The sequence below is a fragment of the Phyllosticta capitalensis genome (assembly GCF_038381095.1).
Source record: "Phyllosticta capitalensis strain CBS 128856 chromosome Unknown BKA78scaffold_12, whole genome shotgun sequence".
Taxonomy (NCBI): Eukaryota; Fungi; Ascomycota; class Dothideomycetes; order Botryosphaeriales; family Phyllostictaceae; genus Phyllosticta; species Phyllosticta capitalensis.
In genome coordinates, this window is record NW_027117450.1 from 599,545 (window position 1) to 617,572 (window position 18,028).

Sequence of the window (18,028 nt, forward strand, 5' to 3'; positions counted from 1 at the left end):
GCATCTGGAAAATACAATGATGAGGAACATCGCTTTTGATTCCAGAGCAGAGCTCGAGCAAGTTTGCGGGCAGAGCTGAACTTTAGGGAGTTGAACCACAGACAAGGGAAACGAAAGGCAAGCAAGTACAACTGTCCTCCACATGGAACTTCCTTGCCACGCCGCCAGTGATTACATGAAAGCTATTCGCCCCAGTCCATGATGCTGCCTGTGTACAATCGAGGTGAGAAAGGAGCGGTAGGAGTCTTATATACCTGCAAAGTCTGTGGCGCTCAGGCCCAGGACAACAAATCGAGTGATCAGCCTGGCCGAATGGTCTGATTGATCTCTCTTTGGCAAGCACACGGCACAGCCAGCGAGCACACAAGTATCTTAACTGACGAGCGCCTCTGGTAAATGATGCTGATGGACATCAGTTTCTAAATCATATTTCATACAACGGCTCAAGCAAAACGGTAAGGAGGACTGAAATTGAGGACATTAAACAAGATGCGAAAAAACTCGGAGGCCTGGCAACTCCAGAAACACAACACAACACCACCAGTGAAGGATATTGGTCCCGGCATTTCTTTTCGCTCCAGTTGATGGCGGTGCCTGCAATGAAGTCGGACTCCAAACGAGCAGTCGAGAGGTCTTTTATACTGCGAGGCTTGACGTTCAAAGCTCAGACTCGGCCAGCCAGCTGGGTCGGCCGACGAACTGGTCGTGTGACTGTGGCTTACTGGCCATTGGCAAATGAAGAGGCGAGCATATGAGCAAGTCGATTAACACCTCCAATCAAAAATGATGCTTGACTTCATTTTCGGATCGAGGCGAGGACTTAGGTCGGACTATGGAGGAGGGATGGCTCGAAGACAGCGGAATAAGACACACGAGAAGAAAAGCAGGCAAGTAATACATGTTTCTGTGTGCAGCTCCACCCAACTCCACCAGTGGAAATGATCAAGGTTCCATTGATCTTTACAAGTCCAAAGCGAGGCCTGCTCTGAAGTCGAGGTTAACACTAGACAGTTGAGTGTTTTTATACCTGCGAGCCTTGATGCCCTGACCCACGTGGCTACTGACAAGCCCAATACCGAATGATCAACATGATCAAATGACCTCACCAGTCAGTCACTGTCAATCAAGCTGTTACCGATCAGACTGGTTGGCATCTCATGCTTCTCGACGTCACTTCGCCGTCAGTACCAATTGAGCAGCCGGATAGAAAAAAGAGCTACCGCAAAGACAGCTGAACAAGCGAAATACAACTTGCCCTCGGACGATTCCAAAAAGAAAAAAAAAAAAGAAAGAAAAGGAAAAAAAAGATGGACCTGACGCGGATCGAACTCATGGTTATGACGGCTCCAGAAGGCAGATCAGGTGTCGCGGAACACCTCTCCGCCTCCCCGACCAGCACGCCACTAAGACGTACCCATGCGACACACGCCAGCGCCCTTTAGAGTAGAGTGGAGGTTTGGAATATATAAGCATGAAGTGCGGGACTCGCTGCAGCCGGTGAGGGAGGTTTGGTACTGCGGCCATTGCTCTTGCACCCACATAGAGTCAGAAGCGGCGAGAGTAACAGCGGGAGCCGTTGTTTACTTGGTCAAGACAGATAGCACCCAGCAGCCCACCTCCTGCCTCAGCGACTGCGATCAACAAGCAGACACAACACCCTCGAAATGCCCGGAGCGCCGTCCGCCAAAGGGCGCCTTCCCGGATAGCACACCCACCCAACGAGGCAGGTACAACTTTCCGCTCAACCCGCAACTTCCACACAACACCACCAGTGGCAGCCTGCTCACTGGGATTTTCGTTGTCTTTGTCCGAGGCGAGAAAGAGCTCTTATTGCCCACAGATTTTGAAGCTTTGAAGCTCGCAGCTCAGATCCTGCCAGCTTAGGTGACTGACTGGCCATATGACCTTGCCTTAGGATTGCCGGTAGGTCAAGTGGGCAAGCAAAGAAAGACGCACCTCCAAACAACAATGCTGCCGGTCATCACCATGAGATTCATAGAAGGCTCGAGCTGCCCGACATCAGTTGGCAAGACGCACTAGCTGAGCGAATCACAAAGACAAGGAAACAACCAGGCAAGTTTCAGGAACCCATTCCAACGCCACCCACCAGTTGAACATGGCTAGTGACTCGATTCATATCCTCATCGCATGAAGCGACATCTTGGATGGAGAGGTTGGCGCGAGCAGCGGAGAGCTTTTATACCTGGAGAGTTCGACGCTTTGACCCAGCGGCCATTCAGGGTGACTAGCCAGGTGACTACTGATGGAATGGGCCGAGCAATCACTAATCAGCGAGCTACTAGTAAGTCAGTAAAGCGAGCGAGCAAAATAGTCAGCATCTTCAGTCAACCACGCTGCTGTGCGTCATTGCGCCCTCTACATCGGGACTTGAATAGCTGTTTGGCAACAGGAGCTGGCTAGAAAAGACGCAAGAACAAGAAAACGAAGCGAGCCCAAGTTTTCTATCCACGCAACATCAATAGCACGCATTGAGCCTGGTAAGACGCTTGTTCAAGTCCGTTGCGACTGCATGCTCTGAGGTCGAGTTTGAAAAAGAGCGGAAAGGGGGAGCGATACTTTATACCTGCACTCTTTGACGCCCAGACCCATGACGACTGACCAACCGACCGCATTGTCTCACCGATCTCAGGAAGGGAAGCAAGGAAACTGTACAACATCTTCAAGCGATGAAATCGCTGCCCGTCAACTTCGAGTGACGCCGTCCAGGGTTCGAGCTGCGAGGTCGCAGAAAAGACTGGCTGAATGAGGGCAAAGACAATGCGAGACAAGGTAATTAGAGTCTCTCTCTCCCGCAAGAAGCCACCAGTGAACACAGCGGCGAATACGTTTGTTTACCTCTGTCCGCGATGACGCCCTCTCTGCGTTGAAGTCGCAACGAAAACGAACCGCGAGAGAGGGAAGTTTTATACCCTCGAAGCTCGACACTCAGACCCATGACCAGCTACGACAACTGACTGCCTGAACAAGTGTCGAATGACCAGCCTGCCCGATTCCCGGTAATTGAGTAGCCAGTAAGCCCTTTTCAAGACTCTAAGCAACAATACTGCTCGCCATCATTGCGCAAAAATTACCAGAAGTCCTCTTTTTGGCGACAATGCCTACCAGCTGAACAGGAAGCAAGAGAAAACGAAAGACAGGGGCGAACCGACAACGGAAACACCACGAAAGAGTAAGCCTTTTGTTGTAGTAACTTCACCGGACGCCACCAGTGGCTCGGTTGGCGACTTTCAGTTTTCCGTCCGCGGTGATGCCATGCGTTGATGTCGCGGCCGAAACAAATCTCGGGAGAGGGGAGTTTTATACTCGCGAAGCTAGACGATCGGACTTTCCTCGCGTGGATGACTTCCCAAATAGGTGGCTTGGCACATGATCACTGTTAGGCAGACAGTTGGCTAGATCGGCTATCAATCGGTAAACACCGTAAAGCAACAATGCTGACAGCCTTCACTGAAAAATAGACACCAAGACTTGCCTAAGCTGCAGGTTGGAAAGGAGCCAGAAGCAAAAACAACCGGAAGTCAAAGAGTCTGTTGTAGCTCTCCGCTGGAAATCCAAAACAACCAGTCATCTACTAATACCATCATCGTTTGTGGTCTCAATGTATGGAGAGGCCCTGCGTGAAGATGAGTGTAAAGGGAGTAGTGGGAGGACATCTTTTATACCTGCGAATCTCGACGCTCAGACCCAGCTCGCGAAGACGACTGACCGAATAGCTTGCCACATGATCATTTTTACGCAGAAGTTGGCTACGTCGGCAATCAATCACACACGTCAAAGCACCAATGCTGCTAACCATCACTGCAATCCAACATCAAGACACCCTCTTGCGTTATCAGTTAACAGGGAGGCAGCTGGGCCAAAAACAAAGACAACGGAAAGCTAGTAAAGTCGGTAGAAACTTGCTTTTAGGAATCCATCACAGCCAGTGACTTGATGGTGGACAACAAGGTTCGTCCAAGTCTATGGCGACGACTTGACTTGCAGTCGAGGCTGAAAAGATCAGCAAAAGAGAGGTCTTTTTATACCCACGAAGCTGAACGCTCAAACTCAATCCCGCTGGGACGACTGACCGGCCGAATAACATGCCAACCTCATGATCTCTGGTAGGTAGGCATTTGGGCGGGTAAGCAATCAATCAGCAATCACCTCAACGCAACAACGCTGCTCACCATCACTTCGAAATCAATACGGTTATTTACAAAATCCACCCATTTTGAGGTGCCCCGTTCAAAATCCACCCATCCAAAAAAATCCACCCATCCCTAGTATTATTCCTATTCAAGTGTATTTGTGTTACTTCCAGCTGCAATGATATAATCCTATATGCACCCTGAGTCCTAATTAGGCAAAAAGAAATAAGTTTAGTATAGGTGGATTTTGTAATGGGGCACCTAAGATTAGGTAGATAGATTGTCTTTAGTAGGGAGCGTGATTAAGGTGGTAGATAGTAGAGGTGGTAGTCAAAAACACCAAAAATAAGGTGTAGAGTAAGATCGTGACAACTACTAGATAAGGTGAAAATTTTTATTATCTCGGTATAACTACACTCCGGATGACTAACTTGCTGACAATGGGTGGATTTATTTTCTATGGGTGGATTTTGTAACTAGGCACTTTGGAATGGGTGGATTCTGTATGTGTCCCAAATCTGTATGTGTCCCAAATCAATATCAAGGCTCAACCTCCCAACTCCTCAGAGGAAAGCCAGTCAAGCCAGAAGCAAAAGACAACAAAACCAAGTCAGCTCGATTATTTCGATCACTGCAGATCCCACACAGCGAGTAATTGAGGGTGAGCGAGTGATTGAGGGTAGTTTTGTCAGTTGGCCCCTTATATGGCACTACCTAGGTTGTAGTGAGGCTAAAACGAACAGCAAGAGAGAGGTCTTTTTATACCCACGAAGCTTCACGCCCCGACGTCACCTGCTGGGACGACTGACTGACTGAATGATCTGCCTACCTCATGATGTCTGACGGGCAGGCGGGCAGAGCTGTTCAGACAGGCAATCAAACACCTCAAAGCAACAACGCTGCTAGCCACGACTCCCTCATCAACACGGAGGTCAGCGAGCAAGAAGGCAGCTGGCGGAGCGCAAAGGCAGCAAAATCCAGAGCAGAAGACAAAAGAACAAAAACAGGCAAGTATTGACTGTACCCACTGACGACCCAACACAGCCAGTACATTTCACAGTGGAACCCCGGATTTCACTCGTCGCAGTCCACGGCAAGCGATGCCTGTGTTGAAGTCGACTTCCACAAGCCGCGACGTTGAGAGAGAGAGGGGGGGAGCTTTTATACTCACGTCCAGACCTCGCCTCCCTAGGGAAACTGACCGGGTGACCTACCAGATCGATCACGAGTAGTCAAATGCAGCCGATTGGTCACGCTCGCGAGCCCTTCTGCCGCCCGTCCACTCTGCCTGCGTGCACCTTCTACTCTTGACACTCTCCTGCCTTCTCCAAAAGTGCCCGGGCATGTGATTGTGACACGGTCCATCCGCTGAAGGTGAGCATAGGTCTATAAAAGAAGCAGCAAGAGCAGCCAGAGCTCTCCCCTTCTACTCACTGCCTGTCAAACTTCGCGGTCCACCACGGTCTTGCGTGGTCAAAACGACTACACTGATGTTACTGGGCTGGGTTGTGGAATCCATATATTCGCTACAACGCACACTGTCTGTGGCCGCGTTGCTGGACATGACGCACTTTGTCTGCGGCCGCGTTGCAACGCGGCAAACGTCATCCTCCTGGTTGACTCTTTTCTCTCTATTCCATCTCCTCGTTGGTGGGCTGTGGTAATAATTTGACGTCCATCGTCATTGCACAATGCTGGCCGGATGGGCACTTGTAGATGTCGTGCTGTCGTTGGACGAATGAACGGCCTTTATCAACAAAACCAACATGACCAGTGCTGCCCGCGAGGCTGGCTTCAGTCGCACGTCGGGTGCAAAGACGACGTCAAAAGATCTTTCGCAAAGCAGTAATGACAACAGACAATCAATCAAACGCGCAACCCAGCCCAACCCCAGCCCCGTAGTCTAAGCAAGAGCCAACATCATCGCCCACGCCCACATCAAACACACCGTGCACACCTCGTCCTAACAAGTCACAAAGCAAGACGACAGAAACCCGCGGCCCCCCAGCCTACCAGACACTCATCCACAAGTCACTACACGCATCAACACCCTCATCCAGAGAAAATCGGATATAAAAAAGTTTTATCTATCAACCTGATCTGTCTGGATTGGTCCGACTGCACAGCGACCAACCACCTCGCCTCACCCCTCTCTCCACCAGCTCTCCACTCATTCCGCAAAAGAGGCGAAAGCCATCGAGGAAAGAAAAAGCAGGTGGAGGCGGTGGTGGTTGTGGGGACAAAACGCATATGCGGGCCTAAGCTCTCCGCCATCAAAGTGGGGGTGGGGAAAGGTGGGTGGTGTATGGGTAGCTAAGGGGTAGGAGGACTATGTATGTGAAAAGCAACGGGGGGGAGGGGACGGGCAGCAGACACTGCTCTTGCGCCTCCCCGAGAGACGGTTGGGGGGGCCCCTCGGGACAAAGGCTGGGACCAAGCCATGGGCGTTGTCGGCCGATGTGCCCGAGTTCCGCTCAGTGTCGTGTGCGAGATGCACACAACGTCGAGAGAAAACGGTGCCCGCCGCCCCCCGTTGCCATGTAGCTGTGGCGCTGTTGCGCTGTACTGTCGCGCTATAATGTGGCGCCATCTGTATGTACCAGGGAGAAAAAAAGAAAAAGGACCGTGGATGAGTAGGAAAAAGACGCGGGTTTGGGGTATAAAAAAGGAGTGTGAGTCCGCCGTTCCTATCCAAAGCGCGCAATGACTGACAGGCGAGCAAAGCATGAAGAAAGCAAAAAAAAGAGAAATTTCTCAGCACCGCCCGATTCGCCTTGCTCGCTAGTTCCGCTCGACCGTCGAAAAGGGCCGCCCTGAGCAAACTGACAAAAGGTCAAAAGCCAGAACGGCAAGGGAAGATGCCGAAGTTCAATGGTGAAAGAAAGTCAGGGTATGCAATTTTTGTGGTGACCATCGCCGCTACACCGCAACGCCAGTGCCGGAACAGGGAGAAAAATCCGCGCAGTCGCTTTCGATTTTTTCGGATGCCTTCTTTGTAACGTGAACGTGTCGTTCATTTGATATTTCATGCGTCTTCGTGTGATTCGCAAGGATTATTTACCGCGGTGCGCTGATCCAAGTCTTCTTCCTCGCCGGCGTAGGAAGGATTCGTCATCCAAACGAGGATAATGCGATGTTGTTGGAGCAGCGAACGAATCAATCACTGCTGTCACTTCGCCGCAGGACGCGGCGTACGGTGCCGCCCACGCCCTCGACGTCGCTGTTGTCAGCACTGCTCAGTGCCGTAGTCTCAGTTACGCTGCCGTTGCGAGTCCGATGGCCCGCACGTCGAGCCTGAGCCTGGGAGCCGCGCGCCTTGAGGTGGCGCCGCAAAGTCTTGAGGTGCAACACATGGTCGCGAGCAGCCTTGGTGCCTTCATTCGTCAACAGGCGCGCATCAGCGTTGTTATCGAGAGCTCCTGGGTGTGGCGGGACAGGGCGCGCCATGCGGTACGGGATCCGCTGCCCTTGTGCGAGCTGGTCCAATTGCCTGGAGAAACTCGTCACGCTGCGAGGAGAATATCCGGCAACAGAGGCCGCAGCGGAAGAGCGAGGCGTAGTGAGCGTTGTAATCTCACCCTCGCCGTTCGTGGCAAAGGCAGTCTCAGGGGACGCGAAGATACTGCTTGAAAGGGAGCCGTTGGTGGACGGGGGAGTATTTGACAGCGCGTCCTGGTAGCGCCATGTCGCGCGGCATTCGGGATCAAACCGCAAGCTTCCACTCCGATTCAGTTGGCGAGAACCTCTGATGGTCTCTTCAGACCGCGAGACATCGGGCATTGAGTTGGACATGGCGTTGGTGAAGCTGCTGGAAAATGGGCCGTCATCGCTAGTCCGACTGTCAATGCTCTTTTCTTGGCTCATGCGAGATCTTCTCCTCGTGTTGATTGCACGCTGCAAAATCTGACCATGAGAGTCCCGTGCATGTGAAGACTTTCTCGAGCTGACGGAGACGCGAAGCTGGTCCTCACGTTCAGACACGACAGGGCCATGGTCCGAGGCATAGCCCTGGGCTTTGCCTTCTTCCTGGTCCTGCGGTGTGAGAAGTCCAGAGACGCGCTTGTGGGGCTCCGATTGAGACTGCCGATGGTACGATGTTCTGTGAGCTCCCTTTGAGAGGGTGGCTTGCTCTTCGAGATCGAACGGATTGCCTGTAGTCATGTCCAACTCGGCGCTCGGCGTCAGCGAATCTGCCACAGACTCTGCCACCGATCCCGCGGTCGGAGGACGAGGAACAAAGTTGACATCAGCAAAGTCTAGATCGATCATCGAAGACCGCTCAGGAGAGCCTGGCGCGGAGTATGCGAAACGCATGTCATCGTACTGTCCGACTGGCTGTGTAGCCGCATGGCGAAGTGGAGGACGGTAGTTGGATCCAATGTCAGGAGATGGGTCCAAAGTCTTGCGGCCGATTTCCAGAGATGGCGGAAATGAGAATCCAGGCAAAAAGCTGCGCCGATCTTCTTCAGACTGTCCTTCGCTGATTCCAAATTCAAAGTCCTTGGTGCGGCGGTCAGACACAAGTCTACTCGTCCTGTAGCTGTCATTCTCGTCATCACCAGAATCAACCATGGAGCTAGCAAAGGTCCAGTCCATAGTGCGGCGGTTCTTGGATTCTTCGGGCTCGGGAGGTGCTGAAGCTGGGGGGTCCATGAATGGGAACTTCCAATCTTTGGTCGCCCGCTTTGATCCTCGGTTGGGCTGGTAGGTATATCCGTCGTCATCGTCCTCAAACTCCCTCATGAGTCTGTTGATTCTGCTGGCCCTGAGGGTAGAGGCATTGGCGAGGTCAAGGTCGAGATTGGGGGTGTATTCGAAGCCCGTCTCAGCAGCATCCAAATCGATCATGGTGATTCTGTTGGATGCTCGGTTGGGTTCCCAGTTACGGAGAGCAAGGTCTGATGCGTAAGAGGAACGGTCCGGGGCACTCGATGAACTGCCTGGTGGGTGATCCATCATTGGGTCTTCACCGTACTTGTAATCCGGGGCATCCAGGTTGAAGAGCCTCTGCATTGCTTCCTCGCCACGTTTAATCTGTTGCTCCCTCATTGCTTTTTGGTAGCCTTCAAACCTGCGGTTACGACCGCGAGGGGCCGCATTGCCATTCTCCATGCTCTTGCCACCCGAGGTTGCTGGGCCATTGCGCAAGTTGTCGACCATGGAAATGCGCTTTTCGATTTGGAAATCTCTCTCAAACTCCGCGGTTGTGCTGAAGACCCAGTCATCATCAAGGTCCGTGCCAGAGGTTGCCGGATCAAGACCAGCTGCACCACCAGCCGCCCAGAGAGAGGACCGGTTGCCGCCTCTGTCCTGCCATTCCAAAAAGCGTTTCACAAGGCGTGATAACGTTCTGTTTGGGTGCGTTTGCTCGGTGCCGAAGATGTAAGGGTGCTCCAGAACTTCGCGGACGGAGGGGCGTTCGTAAGGACGGTCTTTCAAGATGAAAGCAACAAAGTCCTTGATCTCAGGGGAATGGTGGGGTCCTTCGAGCCTCGGGGCTTGTCGTCGCTTGGCCAAAAACTCGAGATTCCTTCCGGCGTCAGGTGGCAAACCATGGGCCATTTCGTATATCGTGCATCCGAGTGCCCAGCAGTCGACCTCCGTTCCATATCCTGCTCCGACTTGGTCCTTGATGAGCTCAGGTGGCATCCAATTCGGAGTGCCGATGATGGTTGATCTCTTGTCGACAGATGTTTCCATCAGACCAGACACGCCGAAATCGATCAATTGCACCCGACCCTCCTGCGAAATCATAATGTTCGCGCCTGGAATGGAAGGTAAGCAAATGCGGGGGCTGTTCAGTTCAAAGACACTTACATTTGATGTCACGATGCAAGATTCCAGCATCATGGACAAACTTGAGACCGATGGTCACCTCTCGAGCAATTGGGATGATGTAGTGTTCTTCAAGGGGCATTGGCTTCGAAGGGGAGCCACCGGGCGTCGCCCTCATCAAAGTCCGAACGCTGCCACCGGCTACATACTCGGTAATGAGCCATAGCTGAGAATGGAATGAAAAGGATTCGTAAAGGCGGTTGACGTTTTTCGCAGCGCTGTCCTTGAGCTGGCGAAGAATCGAGGTCTCCTTGACAAGTTGCTTGATCGTCTCATCCCGGTGAGCGTGGCTCGACTCTCCGTAGTCAACCTTGTCAATGTCGCAGATCTTGATGGCGACCAGCTGGTTCTGCTCTCGATGTTTACTAGAAGTGAAAATTAGACCATGCCGTCTCAGACTTTTGCAGGACGGGGGAGTACCCTTTGTAAACTCGACCAAAGGTTCCTTTGCCGATCAACTCGAGAAAGTCGTAGGGCGGCGGAGCAACGCCATTGAGCTCTGCGCGGTCCTCAATAGCCTTTTGCGCTTCCTTTGCCGCCTGGGCTTGCCGCGCTCTTGCCCCATTCAGGCGAGGGTTCAACAGCTCGTTGGCCATTGGATCCTCAGCGCTCGTGCGTCTCGACGAAGGACGGCGACGCGCGTTGCTGCGCGCAAGATTGCACTCCGGGGTAGACAATTTCCAATCTGTTTGTGTTGGAGACGGCGGGGGCGAGGCTTCGGTTAGCTCCGGCGCATAGCGGAAAACGGACGGAAAAGTCGCAGAGGCCGGCGGGGTGTAAACAGCGATTGAAGCGGAGGGAGTAGTCGGTGGGGGTGCCAGACGATTGGGGTCTGGAGGGGCGACAGCAACGGGGGGTGTAGACGTCGACGGGAGAGGCTCGGGGTAGGAGGATGAAGTGGGCTTGTGCTTGTTGCGGACAAGGACCGGCGGGTGCTCAGGTGCAGTCAGGGATCGCTCGAGGCGTGGCAGGGTTTTGTAGTATCCAAGGGATCCGTTGAAGACGACGTCGGCGCCTGTAGATCTTGTCAGTGGCCATGAAATGCCCTGCTTCCTCAGCGGTGTAGAGCCTCTGGAAGTCTTTGTACGTTTTGGAGTTGAGGGCTTTGAGCCGGTGTCGAAGAAGCCCATGTTGACGTTTATGTCGGTGCTTGAGTCGGCGCGGCGACGACTCAGGCAGCATCCATAGGAGGGAGTTGTGGTGTTGAAGCAGAAGGTGCTAGGGCGGCGCGAAGTCGGGCGACATGTGGTTGTTGCAGTGGACTTACGCGAGTGTGAAAGTGAAGGTGGAGCAGACTAGGTAGTGGCTAGCAGGCGGACAAACGAGGCTGTGACGTGATCTTGCGCATGTTTTCGAATCGAGGCAGGAGCGAGAGGCGCGCAATGGACAGAGGACAACCTAAGGGAACAGGAAGCTGCGACGGGGAGGGGGGCGGCCTCGGTGTGCAGAAGCAGGAGCAAGTACGATAATGTAGCCTCCCGCCAGGCCGGCCGCGGGCAGATGAGAGAAAAAGGAAATCGAGTCGAGTCGGGACGGGACTGTCGGCCCTGAGCAGCGCAGGTGGATAGGCAGATCTGGGAGTCGTACTTGGGGACAGACGACAGTCTGGTAGTGGTGGAGGCTCAAAGGGAGTCGGCGGCCGGCGACTTAGCGGCTGGTGGCCTAGCCTGGCTGGCCATGATCGCCGCAGGGATCCCTGTTTCGAGGTCCAAGAATGATGTCAGCTGTCCAAGATATCAATTCGACATGTCTTTGCCAACTTCTTCCAGTCTTCTCCAACACAAAACATCCTCTTCTTCTATCCATCGCAATCATGGCTCCTCCAAACAACTGGCTCAACCGCCAAGTCCAGGGCGCGGTTGCCTCCGCTGGCGGCTTCGTCGGCAACGTTATCAACGGTGTGGGCAACGGCGTATCGGGCTTTGGTCGCGGCATCGGTGACAGGTGCGCTCCCTTCTCTCCACCTCGAACAAATAAGCTTATGTCTGGTACTGACTCGCCTTCCTTTTGACAGCGTCACCAACACCACCCGTGGAGTGGGCGACGGCGTCCGCGGCTATGGCAACAAGGTCAAGGACGCCACTCACGCTTCAGGCCGCAGGGCCCCGACTGCTTCCAACCCGCTGGGTCTTGCTGGCGGCTCCACCCAGTCTGCTGCATTCCTGAAGAACACCACAAAGAGACTGCCCGCTACCAAGGGTGCTGGAAGCAACCCGCTCGGTTTGTAGTGGCGGTCAAGGGGGAAAATACAAGCAAGGACGTCACATTACATATTTACCAGTCACGAGCGGTATACGATCTTTACGAACGCCATGGTGCAATTTCATCGAGCATGATCATCTTTGTTTTCATCTTTCAAAAATATTCAATTCGGAACTATCAGTACAACGGTCTTCAAGCCACCAAGGGTATTCAGCCGCTGAATCAGAACGTCCATCTTTCCCCAGCGTCCGTGATCTTTTGCATCTGAAAAACGCCCCTCCAAAATCAAAAACACCTTGCTTTCCTTGTCCAAAAGTTTCCCGAGAGACCGCCCTGATTTTTGTAGCCGTCCCAAAACTCCACGCTGTAAAAGACTTTCGAAAATCATCGGGTAAACGCCCCCCTTGACCGGCCGTCGTCAATCAGACCCACTCAGCGGGCCTTGACGCAAATCATCCACTCATCTCTGTGGCTGTGCCCTCCTCATAAGGCTCTTCCACATCCGACTCCTCGGCTTGCGAGTCGGTATCGCTGTCGTCCTCGATTTCTGGTTCCATGCCAGGGACCCCGCTCCATTCCCTGTAGTCGCCCTCCATCCACCTCTTGCTCTTTGGTAGGTTGTACGGGTCGAAGGGGAAGTAAGCGTCGAGCTGCAGCATGTCTTCCCCAAGCTTGCCAGAGAGCGCCGTCTCTCTTTCCTGGAGACCACCGTGGAGCACAGAAGAGGCAACGCTCTTGTTGAGTCGCAGCTTTTTGTTTGTTTCAACGAGTGGAATGACGTAGAGGAACCGGAGAGCATGAGCAATGCGCGCAAACTGCCCTACTATGGCAGGCGAGCAGATCTTGAGGGGGTTGAGCTTGGAGTAAATGTTCCGCGTCATGGTCTCTTTGATTCCGGGCAACCAAGTCAACTCCCTGCCCTCCAGTATGAGCTCGTCAATCTCCTCGTCGTCCTCGTCGCTAACAATCAGGTCCCGCCAGCGGAAACAGAAAATGTAAATTTGGGCCTGCATCATGGCGTAGAAGCTGGCGTGGCGACGAAGATCTGGTCCTTTGCATGCTGCTTCTCGGTCGAAGCGGTAGTTGTCCATATTGCGCCCGAGCACGTCAAAGACATCCCTGGTAAGCGCTGTACCGACGTGAGCTCCTCGAGCAATGAAGCTTGCAAGATAGGCAGACGCTGCCAGACGCGAGATGTGCGGGCGTGAGGGATCAAAGGTCAACGAGGCGCAGACTCCAGCGAATCGATCAGTGAACTGCGACTTGGTCTGCGCAAAGTGGAATATCAGAAACTGCGTGTGCCTGGAACGGTACGTGGGTACGAGCGTTGCGACGAACTGCGACATGAACAGCTCAAACAGCTCCGTGGCGTCGACAATGTTGCTCTTGACGAATTTCTGATGGTAGTATTCGAACAGAACGTCGATGATGGAATCCATCTTGATCACCGACTCCCTCAACTTCTTGAGTCGCTTTTGGTCCGTGGGCTCATCTAGGCTTGAGTTTGTGACCGACTCATCGTCGCTATCTTCGTCGGACAAGTCATCTTCGTCTTCCCCAAAAATCGTCTCTTCCTTTTGTTCTACAGCTTCTTGGATGAGGGTCTCTTCCAAGTCATCCATGTCTTCCATGTCGACTTGAATTTGGACATCGATCCTGACAAGCCTCGTCATAATGAGGGCAAGAGTTGCGCCTGTGAGCTCTGGTGCGTAACGGGTAATCTCCAGGAGGTTTTGGATGTAGTTCATGTGCACCCTGGCGTTTTCTGTTTCGTGAGGAAACTGCGCAGCCAAGATGGGCGAGAGAACACCACTAGCAGAAGGAATGAGCTTGAGGATACGATTGATAGCCTCGTGCACACGTTCGCGCAGCTGTGGCCTCGTAATGGGCGGATCCAACGAGTGCCGGATGCTGGGTGGTGGGACTTGAGAAAAGTCAGCGCCTAGCTAGGGCATGGCATGCGCAGCTGCGAGGCTACTCACGTTGTACCAAATACTTGACGAGCATCTGAAGAACCTGCGACGTATATCCACCGTACGCCGACATCAAGCTCCCAAGGAAAGTGATGTATAGTCTTTTGAATGACTCATCCCTCGCAAGCCAAGAGCAATCCAGCACAGCGTGGACAAGCCCAGAGCAATTCTTGCCGAGCATATTGACGCTGCCGATGAGCGCGACGACATATTTCTTGAGCAGCTTGGTGGAAGGCGCTTCTGGGGCGGAGGGTCGCGATGCGAAAAGAGCTTTGATCTGATCGTAATCGGTGCTGTCGCCCGCAATGTGGTTGTCGATGGCGCGGCGGACTTCCTCTCGAATTAAGTCCAAGCCCTTCTCATCGTAATCCTCCAGGACATGGACTTCAATCGCAGGGTCAAACGAGACTCGTGCTTTTTTCACTGCTTGGCTGGACGCTGAAGGCTCGGGCCCGTCGTCGTCGTCGTCGACGTGTTTGCGTTTACGGCTGATGTTGGCGATTATGCCTGGATTTGCGGCCGAGCTGGCGGGGGGCGACGGCAATGCCGCAACGGGTGCGGCGAGCGAGACCATCTTTAAAGGAGCATACCATGAAGTCGGAATAACGTAGAGAGAAAGGGTCGCGACGGAGAGGAGGTATGCAAAGTGGGCGGGAGCGAACGCTGGTGTAAAAGTGTCGCGTGTGGAGTTTCGGATTGGAGCGTCGTGGAGGGCCGCCCGACGAGAATTCGATTGTGGCCCGAGCGCTGGCGCTAACGACCAAAATGGATGTTCGAGCATCTTGCTCTGTTGCGTCATCTGCACTTCGCTCTACAGACTCAAAAGTTAGAGTCGTCTTCACTGGCATCATCTTGACTCATTCTGAAGCTGCCATGACTTTTGGGAGATGACTGGAATCAGCCCAGTCAGACCCTTTGGACCAACTCCAGCGTCCAAACCTCATCGCCTTGGCAACACCATCTCCGGCTCACAACCAAAAAGAGCCACTTCTGGACCCTATTCCGGATACGGAGATTTAAAAGCTACAGCCATGACCTTAGGCGCGCGCTCATCGCGTATGCAAGCCTCGCGCGCGTTCGAGCCCGACCGACAAAATTTTTCGCCGCCCCACCAACAGCACCACCACAAAAATCAGTGCAGCAAAAAGTTGTCCAATAAGACAAAAGAGAATCAGGTCCTACCCGGGATCGAACCGGGATTATGAGAATGCTCTGAAGTGGTCAGAATCTCATGTGCTAGCCATTACACTATAGAACCTTGGAGATAGGTGTTGTTGGAAATAACGTTGCTAATTCGCAATATCTATTTAGAGCCAAAGAAGTCAACTTGCCTGGCCATGACTCCTGAAGCATACCAGGCCAGCGAGCTTCGAGAACTAGACAACTGGCACTGCTACTGGACAGCTAGTGCGTCTGGATCTGGGGGTGGTTAGGCGGGACGGGGCCTAGTCTTAGGAATCCAATCCAATCCTAACTCGGGTATGGACGACGGGAGCTAGAGAAACCTCCCGACAAAAGGATGTCAAGACAGACAAGCCGCAGAGGATGACATGAACTCTTGCTCCAAGTGTTGACGGGACCAGAGCACCACGAGCTACGTCAGTCAGCCTGGAAGCAAGATATTCCATCCGACATCTGAATCAGGACAAATCAGAGCGAGAACACGAATCGGAAGAGCCTGGAAGTTGATGACGACGCTCCCGCTGTTCGATCTGGCGTCGGGAAATCGTGTCCAAGAGGGTTCTCGGACAACAAAAGTCCGACATACATCTCGATCGGGATGCCGATTCGGTACAAAATAAGGAGACGGACGTTCCCGAGACGAGGCCGAATAGCCTCACGTGGGGCAGCCACTGCGCGCAAACGCACCACTCGGAGCAACGTCTGAATCGCAGCAAGGTCCACCGTCGGCGGTTGAATACGGGGAACGGGCGTTGTTGTCGAAGGCAATGGAACGAAGCTTGGATGAAGCGGGCAGAGACATGGCGAGAGACGACAGGGAAGAAAACGGCAGCGGACGCGGGGCATCTGCCGTCAAGACGACGGGGCAAGAGTTATTAAGACTGTTGTTTAAACAACGTCAGCAGAAGCGGGTAGGGAGGGCCCTGTCAGAATTCCAGTGACGTCGTTGAAGTCCAAGACTGCGGTAAACAAGGGCGGAAATACGACCGCTCGACGGCATGGCATTCTTCAGCCGTGCAGAGTGCGCCTGGCCCCCACGGCGGTCTGATGACGATTCTGAGGGGATGAAGGTGCTGATGAAGCTGGAATAATCATTTGGCAGCACCGTAGCGCAAGGAACAAAGGCTCTGGGGATTGGTAAGGCTTTGCTAATCAGTCAGCGCGCATCCCCCAGCGACGATACCACCGCCGATGCGCACGGTTCAGGCCGCTACGAACTACCAGATTCCAGGACCCAGTACATAAAGAGTTGCCCAGCTCGTCCTGGCTGCAGTCTCCTACAATCAACACTACCTCTTGTCTTTTGTTTGTGATACCCCCAAATCGTCAATTCCAACCGTCACCATGGCCCCCAAAATCGCCATTGTCTACGTGAGTTACCGCAAGCTACCCCGCTCAGACTATACGAGCTCCAATTGAATGCCAGAACCTGATTGTTTTGCTTCCGAACAGTACTCCATGTACGGCCATGTGAAGCAGCTCGCATTGGCCGAGAAGGAGGGCATTGAGGCCGCCGGTGGCTCTGCCACCCTCTTCCAGTACGTCCACATGCCCCACCAACAACGAGACGCCGGCAATGGTCTAATTCTTGAAAAGGGTTCCCGAGACTCTCCCCGAGGAGGTTCTGGGCAAGATGCACGCTGCCCCCAAGGATGACAGCGTCCCGGTTCTCGAGGACCCCGCCACCCTCGAGCAGTTCGACGGCTTTCTGTTCGGCATCCCCACTCGCTACGGCAACTTCCCCGCGCAATGGAAGACCTTCTGGTACGTCGAGCGCTCGCTCACCCACCGTTGCAAGAAATGTTTGTGCTCATGCTCGATCCAGGGACAAGACTGGCGGCCAATGGCAGACCGGCGCCTTCTGGGGCAAGTACGCCGGCGTCTTCATCTCGACCGGCACCCTCGGCGGCGGCCAGGAGACGACGGCCATCTCGACCATGTCGACCCTCGTGCACCACGGCATGATCTTCGTGCCGCTGGGCTACAAGACCACCTTCGCGCTCATGGCCAACGTCAACGAGGTCCGCGGCGGCTCCCCCTGGGGCGCGGGCACCTTTTCCGGCGCCGACGGCTCGCGTCAGCCCTCGTCCTCCGAGCTCGAGATTGCCAAGGTCCAGGGCAAGGCCTTTTATGAGGCTGTTTCCAAGTCCGCGTGACTAGATGGCAGCGCGAAGAAGGATGCTCCCGCGGCCGAGACCAATGGTGCTGAGAAGAAGCCTGTCGGTGCTGTGGCTGCTCCAGCCGAAACAAAGAAAACCACTTCCAACGAGGCGACGCCGCAGGAGAAGAAGAAGTCGGACAAGAGTGGCCCATGTGGTCTTCCTGTCAAATGCGAAGTAATGTAATTTGGAAGTTTAAAAAGATACCCCTGAATACCTGTCTCCCTTGACAAGTGAAAGTGTTTCTCATGGTCGTGCAGTGCTCCATGAGGAATTGGTTCCATAATCATAGCTCGGCCTCATGAGCGCAAAGCCATTGACGGAATTAATGAGATTTTTGAACGAGTTGACGAATGTCAAGCCAAGTCTAGAAATCACCGCCTATTCGGCTTCAGTCACTGCGATTTCAACGCACACTCCAGATCATCTTCTCGGGTTGTTACTCACGTCCCCTACTGGCAGCATCATCGACAAGCCAACTTACGAAGAACACAAGTCGATATTATAGATCCACTCTTACCTGACG

The 18,028-nt window shown here is 53.6% G+C and overlaps 4 protein-coding genes and 1 non-coding gene across 5 annotated transcripts; 2 read left to right on the forward strand and 3 right to left on the reverse strand.

The window, feature by feature from the left end:
- Positions 1-7,092: 7,092 nt before the first annotated feature.
- Positions 7,093-11,204, reverse strand: BKA78DRAFT_51054 (uncharacterized protein). The gene is made up of 4 exons (XM_066893296.1): positions 11,074-11,204; positions 10,407-11,001; positions 9,969-10,351; positions 7,093-9,916 (listed from the first exon to the last, which is right to left on the reverse strand). Exons 1-4 carry the CDS (start codon positions 11,114-11,116, stop codon positions 7,308-7,310), a joined length of 3,630 nt encoding a protein of 1,209 aa, XP_066739133.1. The 5' UTR covers positions 11,117-11,204; the 3' UTR covers positions 7,093-7,307.
- A 595-nt stretch (positions 11,205-11,799) lies between these two features.
- Positions 11,800-12,214, forward strand: BKA78DRAFT_357082 (uncharacterized protein; the record flags this gene model as incomplete). Its single annotated transcript, XM_066892166.1, has 2 exons — positions 11,800-11,930; positions 12,001-12,214. 2 exons carry the CDS (start codon positions 11,800-11,802, stop codon positions 12,212-12,214), a joined length of 345 nt encoding a protein of 114 aa, XP_066739134.1.
- Positions 12,215-12,282: 68 nt separating this feature from the next.
- On the reverse strand, positions 12,283-14,735 carry BKA78DRAFT_362619 (RNA polymerase I-specific transcription initiation factor RRN3; the record flags this gene model as incomplete). The annotated part of the gene is made up of 2 exons (XM_066892468.1): positions 12,283-14,134; positions 14,190-14,735. The coding sequence occupies 2 exons, from the start codon at positions 14,733-14,735 to the stop codon at positions 12,641-12,643; spliced, it is 2,040 nt and encodes a 679-aa protein (XP_066739135.1). The 3' UTR covers positions 12,283-12,640.
- A 599-nt stretch (positions 14,736-15,334) lies between these two features.
- BKA78DRAFT_t177 lies at positions 15,335-15,419 on the reverse strand. Its single transcript has one exon. It is a non-coding gene; the product is annotated as a tRNA-Gln (tRNA).
- A 1,268-nt stretch (positions 15,420-16,687) lies between these two features.
- BKA78DRAFT_333899 (flavoprotein-like protein) lies at positions 16,688-17,688 on the forward strand (the record flags this gene model as incomplete). Its single annotated transcript, XM_066890140.1, has 5 exons — positions 16,688-16,714; positions 16,796-16,881; positions 16,940-17,107; positions 17,169-17,493; positions 17,518-17,688. 5 exons carry the CDS (start codon positions 16,688-16,690, stop codon positions 17,686-17,688), a joined length of 777 nt encoding a protein of 258 aa, XP_066739136.1.
- Between the last annotated feature and the right edge of the window lie 340 nt (positions 17,689-18,028).